The 14,913-nt window shown below is 46.2% G+C and overlaps 1 protein-coding gene across 1 annotated transcript in view; it reads left to right on the top strand.

The window, feature by feature from the left end:
- Window positions 1–14,913, top strand: part of SHB (SH2 domain containing adaptor protein B) — a 140,941-nt gene that overhangs the window by 84,844 nt on the left and 41,184 nt on the right. Inside the window, exon 3 of the mRNA XM_034774138.1 lies at window positions 1,322–1,537. Within this exon, the coding sequence (XP_034630029.1) occupies window positions 1,322–1,537 (216 nt within the window). The remainder of the gene's footprint in view (window positions 1–1,321; window positions 1,538–14,913) is intronic.

Below are 14,913 nucleotides of genomic sequence, written 5' to 3'. Positions count from 1 at the left end.
GAGACTTTGACAGGCAGAAATGGGTGTCACGTGTCCAACTCTCATTGGCTTTCCAGGGGAACAAGGTGCCAAATTCCCATTTGAGCCTTAAAAGCTCTCCCTTTGAACGACTGCTGCATGGGATTGATCTGCTCTATCCTCCTAGGAAGGAAATAGTGTAGCCATCCTGGTCTGTCCCAGATTTCATCTCTTGAGTATAATGGCGGCCCTGATGGAAAACGTCAGCCATCAGTTTGGTCTGGGAATGTTCTGCAGTGTTATAGGCAGGGATGGGCTTTGTTTATTTGAGTACTTCAATTGATGTTTCCTAAGTTAAAGAAATACTATCGTAATGCTGCTGCTTAGTACTAATGCATGTAACTTGTAGACTGTATCTTGGCAGTGTGACCCAATGGATAGAAACTGGACTGGGTTCTGGCCCTGGCTCCGCTGCTGTTGGGGGACCTGGGACAAGACACTGTCCTTCCCTGTGCCTCCATTTCCCCAGCTGTAAAATGGACTTAATGATACGTGACCTCCTTTGTAGAGTGCTTGGGGAGCTCCTGATGGAAAGTGCTGTGTGAAAGCGAGGTGTTATAACATTAGGGGTGGTAAAGAGTCCTGTGGCACCTTATAGACTAACAGAAGTATGGAGCATAAGCTTTCGTGGGTGAATACCCACTTCATCGGATGCATGTAGTGGAAATTTCCAGAGGTGTTAACTCCTGGATTATACCCTGCTGAAACTGGACTAGCCCAGTAGAGACCCAGACCCATTATTTATATCAGCATTACTATTGTTCTGTGTAGTGTTGGTATTTTTATTTTTATATTTTTTGTAGTGATCCAACGAATAAAACAGACACATTGGCATCCATCCGACATAGCCACCTAAATGCCTCTCTTTACATCTTTCTGTGATCATGAAGACCTCTCTCTCTTTCTGTGACAGCGTATGGGTGCTGCCGTGTATCAAAATGACATTGGGAATAATGGTGAACTCTGATACAACCAGACCCATTTGAAGTGCTGCTCATCAAAGTGCTGCATAGATCCTGTGATCTAGTCGGCACTTATCTCCCCTCCAGTATTTTTATCATCAGCTGGGCAGGAGGAGAAATCATTCATGCTGTGGGCTATCTTTACTTCATGCAAAATATTGATGACAGAGACCTGGGTCTGTTTCATGTCAGTTACCTAATAGAGAAATAAATTGGGAAGCCTTTAAACAGCTTGCTGTCTGCAGCAACGTTTTCATCGGTGTTTAATGCTATACAATTGTTCAATATATAGGTATCGTCAGTGGTCAGCCTAACACAATTATTTTCTCTCTTTGCTACAGAATTTCAAAGGCAAGAAAGCGTGAAGTCCCAGCAGAAAGGCATTCAGCTCTATGACACGCCCTATGAACCAGAAGGCAATGGCGTGGAGTCAGACACTGACAGCTTGGTGGGCCAGCGTTTGCGAGAGAGCAAGCTGCCACAGGATGACGACAGGCCTGCAGATGAATACGATCAGCCCTGGGAGTGGAACAAAGTCACAATCCCAGCCTTGGCAGGTAGGAATCCTGGATCTGGTCCACACCGTTGTGTGTCCTGCATGTGCAGCACTCATGCCCAGAGTGAGGAAGGCTCAGTGCCCTGAATTTTGTCCATTTTTAAGGGCTTTTTAAAGAAAAGGTTAAGTCATTTTGAGAGTTTTTTCCTTCCATCAGTATAAGAAACAATAGACACTTGTCAGCATTCCAGCATAGATCTGGCAAAGAAACTCCATGGTGGGTCCAGTCTCTGGTATACGAATCGTCTCAGATGCTCGAGGTGAATAACCCATTGCACTTACTGCAGCACTGTGGAGCTGCTGAGAAGTATTGTTCCTTAAGATACACCTCAGATGGCTCCATAAAGCTAGCGACTTAGATGTGCATGGCAAGCGGAAAAGCTCACGCCTTCTCTAATACATTGTTAAAACAACTTTTCAGTAGTTGTTACAGTGAATAAATGTGTTCATTTGAGTCAAGCTGGTTGATGTGCACATGAGTAACTTGCATAGCTTGGTCTTAAATTCACCCCCTTGCACTATTACATTAGTCCACCTCAAAATTCACCATTCACGAAAATGTTGTATCCAGACAGTCACTTCTGTACATCCATCTCCAGTGCTCCAGGCTTGATGTCCACCTGGAGCCAGTGGCGATATTCTGCTTCAGACAGGCAAACTGCCTCCGTCCCACTGCTCGCAGGGTGTGGGGTGGGCCGGAATGATGTTTTAATCCACTATGCTGAGGTCTCTTGAGCCTCCACATCCAAAAGGAAAGGTGGTGGAGGGTTCTGAGTCAGGGAGCAATTAACGCTTGAAGATCTGACTCATTTAAGGAAGCTCTGACTTCTGGAGTAAGGTGAGTTTCCAGCACCTGTTTGAGTACCGTAATACCGGTGATAGCATTGCTAATTCTCTAGAATAATACATAGCCACAGAAATCCTGTGTTTTCTGTTGAGATTAAATGGACACAGCGGAGCTGGACTAGGAGTTGGGGGGCTGACAAGTTAGTGATTTTTTTCATGGCTGTACATACTGTGGTGGGAATTATCAGGTGACTCTGTTACTTAGTCATTCATGTGTTTTCTTCATGCAGGCAGGGTCCAGTCTTTGAATAAACGCTCTGTGTTTTGTGATGCTGTTTCTTTTGGGGAGAACTGTTGCAAACATGAAGAATTTCTGCTCTTTGCTTTAATACCTCTAATTAGTGCCCATTCCTGAGGCACAGTGGCTCCCCGAGGACTTGCCATCGGCGCTGTGGCTGAGATTTCTGAGAAGGGGGCTTGCCTGCTCGCTGTTTGTGACCACCTCTCTTGGAGAAGTGGGGTGAAAAAAAAACCTTCCCCATCAGTGACTTTTCCTCCAATGGGAAACGCCCCCGCAAAGCACCAATCTCTGTTCAGCAGAACGGCAACAATATTCTAGCTTAGGGTAGGAGTTGAAATATGCAGTGAGAAAACGATTGTTCTGCTATTTGACCAAGCTGACAGCAGAATATGGAGCGGGAGGAGATGATATTGAGCTAAATTTGTTAATACGCCTCTACCCTGATATAACGCGACCCGATATAACACTAATTCGGATATAACTCGGTAAAGCAGCGCTCTGGGGGGGCTGGGCTGTGCGCTCTGGCGGATCAAAGCAAGTTCGATATAATGCGGTTTCACCAATAACGCGGTAAGATTTTTTTGGCTCCCGAGGACAGCGTTATATCGGGGTAGAGGTGTAGTTGCTTTAATGTATGAAAAGTGAGAACCACTTCTCGCATGTCTTATACATAAACAAATAGGATTTTTTAAAGCAAAGGAGGCGTGAGGAGCATTTGTTCCCTCTTTGTGTGACTGTACAATTCGCCACCTTAGTCACGTGATCCTTGCATCAGCCATTTGGAAAGACTGGTTAGCAGATCAAACCCTAGTACGCGCACATGCGTCTCCGTCCTCTCGTCCTTTCTAGAGGTGAATTTTCTCACTTAGCCCGTGGTCGTGACCTGTCCCAAAGGTTTTCTAAAATGGAACCGAAAATGCACCAAGAGACTTGGTGCTTCGCCCTATGGAGCATTTGAAATATTGGCATCTGGCGTATCTGTTTATCTGTGGAGGTGTCCCCCACAGCCAGGGTCTTTGAATCCTTCCATAGGATTCAGTGCATCACCACTGTGTAGCTTCTGGTCAGCCCTCGGGGTTGTGGGAGAGCTCCTGATGACTCTTCTTTTCAGACCATCACGAAGTAGGCAGTGAATGAAGGAGATGGGCAGTGCGCTCCCTGAGCTAACACAGGAGCTGCTTATCTTCACCGGCAAAGGACTGTCACCTTGTTATTTCCCAGCCCAATATTGTCCAACCTGTCAAAGGCACTGCTGGCCCCCACTGGGGTTTTAAACCAGGACAAGCCTGAAGTTCAAAGACGTGTTTTTGGATGGCCACTTGGAATCCCCTTTATATGTGCCTGGAAAGAGCCTGTCGGGGGCCCTAGAGACTGCCCGGCAGGTTAGTTTTTGTAAGTGTAGTTATGTGAGTTATGTACTTACAGGTCAGATTGCGCTAGGCACGGCAATGGCAGGAGTGTAGGAGTGACAGCAGCTCTGCCAAGCCAGAGACCACGATTGACCAGCGTACGCTGTGTGTCAGCTCTTTAAAGTGTAGTTTTTATCTGTATCGGGTGTGATAGTCACTCTGGGATTGCGCTTCGGCTCTGCGCGCTCTCTTCCTAGAGCACGTCTAGGAGCTGAAAAATGTAAACGTTAGTGTGGAAAGGATGACTTGCTCTCTGGCTCTGTTAACACTTAAACATACAAGTAAGTTTGCATTCAGCTTCCCTCTTGTGTGAAACTGTTGCACACGTGTGAATGCAAAATCACGTGCTCAAGCATTGGTGTTACCAGGGTGCAAGCGTCTCCATTTTTATTTCATGTTTGAATAACACACCAGTGACCAAGGAAAACTTGATTCAGCTTCCCAAAACAAAAATCCCCTCTGAGCTGGGAACAATCCTGAGAGAGAGAAGACCAAAGAGTTCTACTTTGGGAAAGCTTTCGAAGGACCGAACAATGGGAGTTCATCCTTGTTAATCAGATGCGTTGCTGGAGTAACACTGTACTAAGGCTCCAAAATAAACCTGGTCTTTGGAAGGGAATCTTGGCTTTATACGAACTGCGTAGTAAGAATACTTCGATGTAACTTTCCAAATTCAGGGCAATATTCTGCCAGCGCTCTGGAGGTTAATGCTTCTGATCAGTTGTAGCTCCATTAGCGTCAGTTGCACAGTACGTGGCAATAGGTGCTTTCAGGATCTAAACCTATAATTGGCATTCCCCGCAATCTGCTATTTCTATCACGTTGTGAGGCTGCTCAGCGGTACGCTTGGTATGCTGACTCGCTCCTTTTCTTTTGGCATGTTGTTCGGGCAGGAGGGTGTTTGGGTTTGTGAATAGTCTCTCCGGTAACCTTGACCATCAGTGTAATTCCCGGGCTGGCTAGGCGAGTGCAGTCACTTGTTTAAATTCCCAGGATGCCATAAAAGATTAGGAGCATTTGGCTTTTGGTGAGTATCAACAACCGAGAGCAGATCCGAAGGGTCTGATTTCACAGAGCTGCAGTCTGCGCTGCTTGTGAAGTGAAATGACACAGCATCTCAATAGGAACAGGAGGATGTTGTGGGTTTAATCAGCCTTACGGGCCACCTTGGCTCCAGTCAGCAGGGGTCTTGCATGTTAGCCATTTCCACGTCCGTTCCTACCAGACTGTAAAACTCGCACTCCAGTTGAGGTAATGAACAGCACGGTCTGTCCAGACTTGCATCACCAGGTGGGTTCTGCAATGTGCTTGCTAGTCACATTGCAGAGCCTGCCAGGGTGTGGAATGCAGTTCGACCCGAGAGAGCCATCCTCTGCTCTGCAAGAGGAGGAAGACCATTCAGTTGGGCACGCATAAGGGCTAGATTAATTTTAAAGAAGCAGTTCATAATCTCCCGCATCATCTCCACCAAGTGTCTCTATCTTGGGGAAGTTTTTCTGTGGCTTAATAGACATTCAGCCTCCAGGGGCTGTTACTTCAGTACCGTACCTTTCCCTAAAAAGATCATTACTGCCCCTCTTCCGTGTGCAGCAGGATGGTGGAAGGGTACGTCAGACGTCGTGGAGAAGCACATGGCATGAGCTGTCGTGCGCCATAGCATAGTGCCGTTTGGCTGTCTAGGATTGTCCGTGCCAGGTTAGGTGAGCAGACACCACCCTTCTGCCTCTTTGCCGCCTTTCTGTGTTTTGTTGTTTTTTCTATTTGATATGTTTTTTTCAAGCCTAATGATTGGCTGTAATGTACACCCTCAGTTGTAGTGTACACCCTCGGAAATGTGTGTGCATCCGTCTGTCTCTATCACACCCACACAAACATAAAGATGGCTTTAAAAAAATCAAGCCGCTCCTACAATGCGTTAGTTCTTCTGTTGCACGGAGTGGGGAGGAGAGGAACTACTGTTCCCCCCTCGTTAGCATGGCTATTGGAGAGCAAGCCGGGTTGTGTTCTGGTGCGTATGCTAGTAATAGAGCTGTCAGAACAATTCGGATGGCAGGCTCTATCCCAAGGGTGAGATAAGAGGCATAAACCGCTCCTGATTTTTACAGGCCAGATTGTGTGTTGCTGGGGTGGGGTTGGGAATTTTGTAACTTGTCAATAGACTAATTTAGATCAGAGTCATTGAGAGCAAATAAATAAGTAGCCAGTGAGTTGCTTGGTTGTTTGTAGTGGCTTCTTCATTGTTCCACTTTAAGGAATGTCCTGGACTAGGGCAAGCTTTTTATTTAGGGCCTGATCCAAAGCCCTTTTGAAATCTCTAGGAGTCTTTCCATTGACTTCAGTGGGTTGTGGCTGAGGCCCTGGTTTCATTGAACTCTACTTGGTTGTTTGTTATTGGTATTGCAGTAGCACCTAGGGGCTCCGATAATGGACCCATTTCTGCCAGGCGCTGTACGAACAAAGAACACAAAGATGGGCCCTGCCCCAGGAGCTTACAGTCTCGTTCTAAGATAATATCTGGATGAAAATATCAAACGCAACAAACAGGCTTATGTAGACTCTACCAAATGGTTATAATTTACAGCGTCTGCATAAGCAGGTCTTTGATTAGGCGGGACCTAGGTTCTGGTTTTCCTTTGCTTCTGTTTTAAGCAGGCTGTTGTTCATGCTAGAGGATCAGAAGGGTTGTTTCCACTTGGCCTGATAAAACATATGCAGGATTTTGTGATGCCAACAGAGTGGCCGGCTTCAGGGTCCTTGCTGGGGTCCGGACTTTCTGCCATGCGTTATTGAATGGCAGGTGTATTGGTTTATTGCACTGTAGGTGAGCGGTGAGCACATTTCCATAACAGACAGAGTACGTGCTGCATTACTCACGACGAGGTGTTAAAGATTAACTAGGAAAAAGGAGACAGCAAATCAGTGAGTTGTCGTGCAACTTCCTGATGCTCTAGAGACTCATTGTTCTGCTGTTCCTCCTGTGCACATTGTGAGCAGTAAGGCTACGTCTAGACACTTCAAAGCGCTGCCGCGGGAGCGCTCCCACGGCAGCGCTTTGAAGTGTGAATGTGGTCACACACGAGCGCAGGGAGCGAGCTCTCCCAGGGCTCCTAGGAATCCACTTCCACGAGGGGAATAGCTCCAAGGGCTCCCAGCGCTCGGAGCCTGCCAACTCTAGCGTTTTAAAGCGCTCAAACTTGCCAAGGACCGGGGGGTGATTTTTCACACACACCCCCTCCCGAGCCAGCAAGTTAGAGCGCTATAAAATATAAGTGTGGACAAGGCCTCAGTTAGTTCCAAGCAGTTACCCAGACATACCCCCTCAGTGCGGGAGTTGCAGGGAGTTGGAGCAATATTGCCCCACTGAGCTTGTGCGTCAGTTCACTCAAACCGGTCAGCACCCATGGGGCTGATCCACCCTGCTGGCGCAAAAGGCGGGTGGCGTTCGCACCACAGACCCCACCCTTAGGGGTCCGGCTGGGTGGAGAGGGCGGTTCTAATTCTCATTTGGAGTCTCTCCTCACTGCTCCTGGAGGGCCAGGCCTCAGCATATTGCCCAGCCAGGCCTGCACTTGGGTCCGTGCTGGCCTGCTGCGGGCCTCTGGTGGAGAAAGTGCTCCAGGTGCTTGGAGCTGCAGCAGCCCCTCTCTTGGCAGACTTGACCCGCTGGAGCCCCATGCCCTGGGTTACACCAGTGGCTGTTAATCCAGGGGTGAGCGAGGACTGGAGTAGAGAGGAGTCAGCTGAGCGAGGATCCCAGGGTGACACGTTTCCGTGCGTCAGCGTTCATTTAGCTAGGAGACTTCGGATGAAATTCTGCAGGGCAACGCAGGCGCTTAGCAGAGGTGAAAGCTGAGTAGCAAAATCCCATGGACATAAATTTTTAAGGCCAAATGGAATCCTCCGCTCTGACCTTCTGCCTTACCCAAGCCATAGGCAGGGCTGGACATGCTCCTCTGCCTGTGTGGTGTGCTGTCTGTGCTAAAGTCCTTTCTAAAGAAAGGAAATGCTATGCTGGTGTGTAAAACATGGTGGAAGTGTCAAGTAAATGACAGATGCATTTACATAACCAACATTTAAAGACGGGATTCTTTTGGGACATGTATCACTTTTCTGTAATACTTGTGCAACGTAGTGCACACGGTTCTCATTTTACATTAAGTTCTTGTCATTCCTCACATAGTAGTTTGGTCCTTTTCCAACCATAAAGAATAATATCAGTTATTGTGAGCTTCCCACACAAGGGTGTTGTTTGTGTGCTGCCCAAACACTGTTTTTCTTTGAGGCCGTATGTGAAATGTTAAAACAGAGACTTCATTGTTTGTCCAACGCTGAGAATGCAAATCAAATACTTACTGTGTGAGTGTACAGTACCGCACCACTTCCATGTAAAGTGAGATCACACCTGAGTACACTTGGACAAACTGAAACCTTTTTGAACTAGGAGTACAAAATATGTAGAAAATACAATATCCCTGGCTTTATTCAAAAATAATCTTGAGTTTACGTTTGTTTGTACATGTGTGTCAAACTAGACAATGCTCTTTATATTCTATGCATATAGTATAAGATCAATAACTTATATTTGATCAAAACAATAAATAGTTGGTCTCCTTAACATATTACCTCTTTCCCCTCAGGTCCCTTACACAACTCATGGGGAGTCTGGTTCTTGAGTAATAATGAAGCTTTTAATGCACTCTTTGGTGCTCTCCGATATTGTATTTACTGTTTTAATGTTGAATTAATTTTATTTAAAAAAACACAGCTTTTGTTTTGCACCAATTATTTCTTTGTTCTGGAATGTGTTAGATTAAGATTAATTTTTAATTTGCTGCATGTGGCTGTAATTAATTCCGTCATTACTGTTTGGTTTTATGATTTGTCTAAATGTAAATATTCTTTTAAGGGATTACAACAGTTATCTTTTATGAAGATCCACTAAATTAAAAATATTGCCAGTTTAAAATTACTTCCTACAAAAAGAAATTTAATTAAAATGTATTACGATACATTTGAATCTTTTGTTGGTTCCTATCAGCACTTTTACTTCTGAATTATAGTGTTCTGAATGGGAGTTCTTTGATTTAGGTGAATGAGATTTCTGTAATTATACTTGTCAGTCACTGGCACTTGCTGTCTTTAAAATATAGGGTTATGATTATTTGTTGCAAGTGAATGTGTCAGTATTGTCATTGAGCGTAGACAACAGCTTGAAGCTAACACGGTTTCATGATATTGTACCACGTTTAATTTCTGTGAAGAATAAATATTTATATAGGTGAACTATAAACAGGAGCTCTCAACTGTAACTCTGTAGGGTTGTCCAATAGGGTGACTGTTCTATTCACTACATTGGGATAGAAAATCTCCTTCAAGCACTCATTCACAGAGGTAAGCCCAGAAGGGGCATTGTGATCATCTGCTTAGACTGTCGCTCTTGGGGGCTGGGGCCCATCCTTTTGTTCTGCACTGGTACAGCACCCAGCACTGTCGGGTCCCAGTCCATGTTTGGGGCTTCAAGGCTCTATGGTCGTATCAATAATACGAATAGTCTGCCCTTCTGCACAACGCAGGCGATAGGACTCGCCCGAATGAATTCCTGTTTGAACTAGAGCACTTTCTGAATTACCGAAGCCTGCTCGGTTGTTGAATGGTACGTGGGATTTTGTTTCATGTTAAGAGTGGCTAGTTTCATAAGAGGTAAATAGAGCCTTGCACTGATCAGGGCTGCCGGGGGTTGGGGGGTGGGGTGGGGGCAAGTGGGGCAATTTGTCCCGGGCCCCGCAGGGGCCTCCCATGAGACTATAGTATTCTATAGTACTGCAACTTTTTTTTTTATGGAAGGGGCCCCCAAAATTGCTTTGCCCCAGGCCCCCTGAATCCTCTGGGCGGCCCTGGCACTGATTAGTACTCAAAGTACAGGCTTTGGGCCTGATCCAGCTGTTGTCGCACAACTGCCATTGGAGTCCAGGCAGGTCTTGCAGGATCCTCATTTCTAGGCCTCCCGATTTTGACTAATCCTCCAAAACCAATCTGCAAATGCTCCAGTGGTGTGAACTCGGTAAATGCTGGGCCTTCCTGGTAGATGGTTTTGATCTGTGGAGTAATTGAGATTTGGAAAACAAAACAAGAACCGCAAGAAATGCAGAGAATTATCACCCACTCAATTACTGCTCAAGAAAACATTTGATCCTCTACTGCAGATAGATTTACGCCTGAAATGATATAGGCAAAGTCTACTCTCTAGATTCACTGATGGGAGAAGACACAATCTACAACTGTCAGAAATCTCTTCCTGTAGCCAGAGATTTGCCAGCCCTTCCAACCCTTCCAACTCCGGCTGAGGGCCAGTGTGCCCCATAGCACAGCCCCCAAGGTTGCCTCATGGAATCTTCCAAGAGCAGGTGCTTCTGTCACGGAGAATAGGTCCGTCAATGGCTAGTAGCCGGGATGGGCAGGGATGCAACCCCATGTTCTGGGTGTCTCTAGCCTGTGACTGCCAGATGCTAGGACTGGGCAACAGAGGGGAGGGATAGCTCAGTGGTTTGAGCATTGGCCTGCTAAACCCAGGGTTGTGAGTTCAATCCTTGAGGGGGCCATTTGGGGAACTGGGGTAAAAAAACTGTCTGGGGATTTGTCCTGCTTTGAGTAGGGGGTTGGACTAGATGACCTCCTGAGGTCCCTTCCAACCCTGTTATTCTATGACAGGATGGATCACTCAATTATTGCCTGTTCCGTTCATTCCCTCTGGGGCACCTGGCATTGGCCACTGTCGACAGACAAGATACTGGGTAGATAGACCTTTGGTCTGACCCAGTGTGGCTGTTCTGAGTCAATGTCCCATCAAGTCCTTAGAGAGCCAGCCTGGGCAGGGTGTGGTTAGAATGCTCAGGGGATAATGATGGAAATGGAATAACTGCTGCGTAATAACGTATTACTCCTGTGTGTCGCCCGGGTTAGTGGATGTTGTCAGTCTGAACGGATTGGGTTAGTTTAATAGGGGGCTGTCAGGAAAAGCAAGCAGAAAGGAAACAGTGACTCCGGATGAACCACCCCATAGCAAACACCCGAGGGGCCATTGCCTCTGAGGAGTCTGGCTGGACCTGCTGCTGAGTCCGGGGAGCTGGTTTGAACAATCAGGGCCCAACGCCTGGGACCTGAGCAGAACAAAGGAACACTCGATCTAGGCTGTGAGGATCTCTCTCTCCCGCCCTCCCAAAGGCCATTAGGTAGCTGTTCAGGGAAAGCAGGATCCTGCTGGGGTGTCTGAGGGAACCTAAGCCTGTGTAGGCTACCATCAGGGCCTGGTCAGATGGACACACATGCAGGTTGCATGTGGTTTAAAATCCTTCCCTCTAATGCTTTGCTTCTACTGCTGAACAAGCAATATGTTGGTTTAAGGCAGCTGGCTGGTCACTCTATTCGCAGCTGGTCACAGACTCCCTCCCACAGGGAAGAATCATAGGTTCAGAAGCCAGTTGGACCTGCCGGATAAGCATAGTTGATCTGCAGGGCCCTGTAGCCTCGACCAGAATGGAGAATTGCAACCCTCCCCCCATCCTCATCTACAGGAGAGGGGAAAGCGTGAACCCCAATACCTGAGGGTGTGCTCAGACAAACCAGAGAGGCGACCGGTGCAACTAGCCTGGAACAGTGACTTGCAAATTATTTTTTAAAAATCTTTCTGCCCTTTTATTGCTGCTCTATGCAGCACAAAGAACACTCAGGTGAGTTTTCTCATCGTAAAAGTGTCAGCAGCAGGACGGGCTGAAATGTTCAAAACGTCGTCAACGTTTTGAAATTTGAAAACGGAGCCAGGTGTGTGTTACAGGAAATGTTTGGTTTACTAGCCCGATACTCCGTAAAACTGCAAAAAGGTTTCAAGCTCAACTTGTCTTCCCAGGCAGCTCACTTTAAACTGACCTCTGTCCTCTCCCTTCTATTGGTGAAGGAGAGGGGAGAAAGAGCTACTAGGAAGCAAAACCACCCAGCGTCCTCTCTTGTTCCCTACCCCAGCAGAGACGAGGGAGGAAATATTTTGAAATCAAAATGTTTCACTTCTAACATTTAAAATGAACTTAAGTCCAAGCTCCGAGGCTCCTGGCTCAGTCACCGGTTCTGCGCCCCATCAGCCTTAGCAGAAAGCAAGGAGCCGAGAAGCCTAGCAAGCCATCATTAACCTGATTTTTATAGGGCTGATTTATTATAGGCTCGCCAGTGTTCTGACCAAAAGATACTTAGGTGCTTGTCCCAAAACAGGCTACAGAATGAGAGAATGTAAAGCGTTCAATCATTTGTCTGGACCCTCGGGGTGTATGGCAAGGACATTCACACTGAGGACAAAGCCAGGCTTTAGAGATTTTTATGAAAATAAAGGAAAGAGTTAACACCCCAAACCACGGAGCCACAAAGAAGTAGTACAGTACTATAGACCCTTGTGGGTGGGTTGGTGGAATAGCTCAGTGGTTTGAGCATTGGCCTGCTAAACTCAGGGTTGTGAGTTCAATCCTTGAGGGGACCATTTAGGGAACTGGGGTAAAAATCTGTCTGGGGATTGGTCCTGCTTTGAGCAGAGGGTTGGACTAGATGACCTCCTGAGGTCCCTTCCAACCCTGATATTCTATGATCATCCCTTTACAAAGCCACTTAAACTAGTATACTCACATCCTTCTTTGGGGCCTGGTCGTGGGAGTGCGATGGTCCAGGTTCCTTTACTCCTGAGATGGTGGAGATCAGGATCGGGTGTTTAGTCGTTAAACTGTATTGCAAAAGCTGAGCTGATAGCCGAAACAAGAGAGGCCTTAAGGGTAAAGAAAAGGAAAAAGAATCCTCTCCACATGGTGATTTGCCCCCCTTATAGGGTCCTGGCACTATACTGAGTATTCATATCAGTGCCCAAACTTCCACGCACAAATCTTTTTTCCTCATCCAGATAAATCGTAGGGTTACACTTACTCTGTAGGTTAGAATATTCTTGTGTATTAATACCGCATCCATTCCTATTAATACCAATTATCTCATTCTCGAAACGGTTACCTTTGGCCTGAGCCGTTACTTCCATGTTCTCGCCGCGTACCCTCACCTGTATAGCACTGCAGGACTGGCTGGATTGCTAGAACACTGCCAAGTGCTGTCATACCCCAGGAATTCTGCAGTTGTCTCCAGGAACTTACTTTTTTCAGACTTCCCTTCTGTGGCAACCTTTTTGAAATTTCTACTTTTTGTTCCAAAATGGAAGGCTCTCCCTCTCACCCCCCCTCCGAATTTCCTGCAGAACAGAAATTCAGACTTTCAACCAAACTGTAGCTGGGAAGCTTGTACTGCCTCCACACACACAGACACTCGTTGGCCAGGTGCCCGAATCAGATGCCTAAGGCCACCAGCCAGAAACAGAATATGCAAGTACCTCTGGAATTTAAACAGGAGATTTTTGCACAAGGAATGTATATAGACACTGATTTTAAATACCGCATTGCTATTACAATATTACTGTTTAGTGGTAGGTTGTCTCTCTTTTTGGCTAGGATTAATAAAATATTTATTTTAAGGATATTTCTCGTCGGCTGGAGGCATAAAACTTGTTCATTCTCATTCACAGAGTCCCAGTAGAGAGATGATGTCCATTTTACAGCAGCTTAGTGTGTTTGTTTCTTTCCTAGTGGAAATAATAACGGATTATGTGTTGGCTCTCTGTGGCACATGCTATTTCATCTTCTTTTGGAGAGTAACTCATTCTGCAGTAACTACGCTAAATTTGCCAGTGCGAGAAGGAAATAGGTTATGTATGAATATGTTTGACCCATTTCTGCCCCTAATTTATAATGCCGAGGTAGAGGGGCACTTGGGAATTGATCTTACAACTGATAAGATAAACCTTTTAAAATTGCAAATTAAGTAAAAAAAAAAAAAAAAAAAAAAAAATTGTTCCCTTTCCCCACATTCATTGTGTTTCGTTAAGTGCAATCTTTTGAGATTTGCATAATGCCTAGGACACTTTGGCTAGCGCCCCTGAGCGTGTAATATGTAAATGGTTTGGATCAGATCAGCAATTGTGATTCGTACCAAATATACGTCTGACATGCTATGTATCCTAGTAAGCTGAATTCTGGCTGTGCCGGGTCATGCTGATTCCTGTCCTGTCAATTAAATGGTGACTAAGCTGGTCATCCAGGCTGGCTTTAACAAAGTGTTGTGGATGCAAAGCTGCAGGGTGTGTACAAACCATTCCAAACTCTCCATGTTAGTCACTGCAAACTTATGCCATAGTAATACCGTTGCCCTGGAGCACTAGGTGGTGTTTAGCATCTGGCACCGACCAAGCATGTCCAGGAACGTTCTTGATATGACTGTTTCCCTGTGGTTGCTGTCAAAATTCTCAGCAGGTAACCACTGATCTTAATTTACGATCGTTGCCCTATTCTAAACCCCTGGAAAGACTGGTTTGTGTTGTACTGGGTCCACAGATCTGTTGAGAATCAATAATTCATGATCTTCAGCAGAGAAGGAAAAATCCTCTTCCAGAGGTGAGTGGGCAGCTCTCTGGCAAACATGGGGCTCTATGACATCAATTTCTATTGCACGTGAGGGGTGCTTTTTAATTAAGCTTTTTAACCCATTTTGTTGCCAGGAGAAAATCAAAAATGTGAGCTGAATGTAAACCAGTGCAGTGCAGCCATCCTGAATCTGCAGCCAGGCAGCTCCAGTGCCTCTGCTGCTGCTCAACCTGTTGTCCAGCAACAGCAGCATGTGCCTGTCAAGACGGGACAGTTTTGCAGCTGCTATTCAGAAATCTGTCGGCGGCAGTGAAACATGACAGCTTCATGCTGCTGCTGCTGTTAGAGAAATCTCTCCAGAGCAGCAGAGTCAGCACTCCCATTTTTT

Source organism: Trachemys scripta, chromosome 6 (assembly GCF_013100865.1).
Source record: "Trachemys scripta elegans isolate TJP31775 chromosome 6, CAS_Tse_1.0, whole genome shotgun sequence".
NCBI classification, from domain to species: Eukaryota; Metazoa; Chordata; order Testudines; family Emydidae; genus Trachemys; species Trachemys scripta.
The sequence above is the reverse complement of the archived record's forward strand: the minus strand, read 5'-3'. Positions and strand labels throughout refer to the sequence as shown.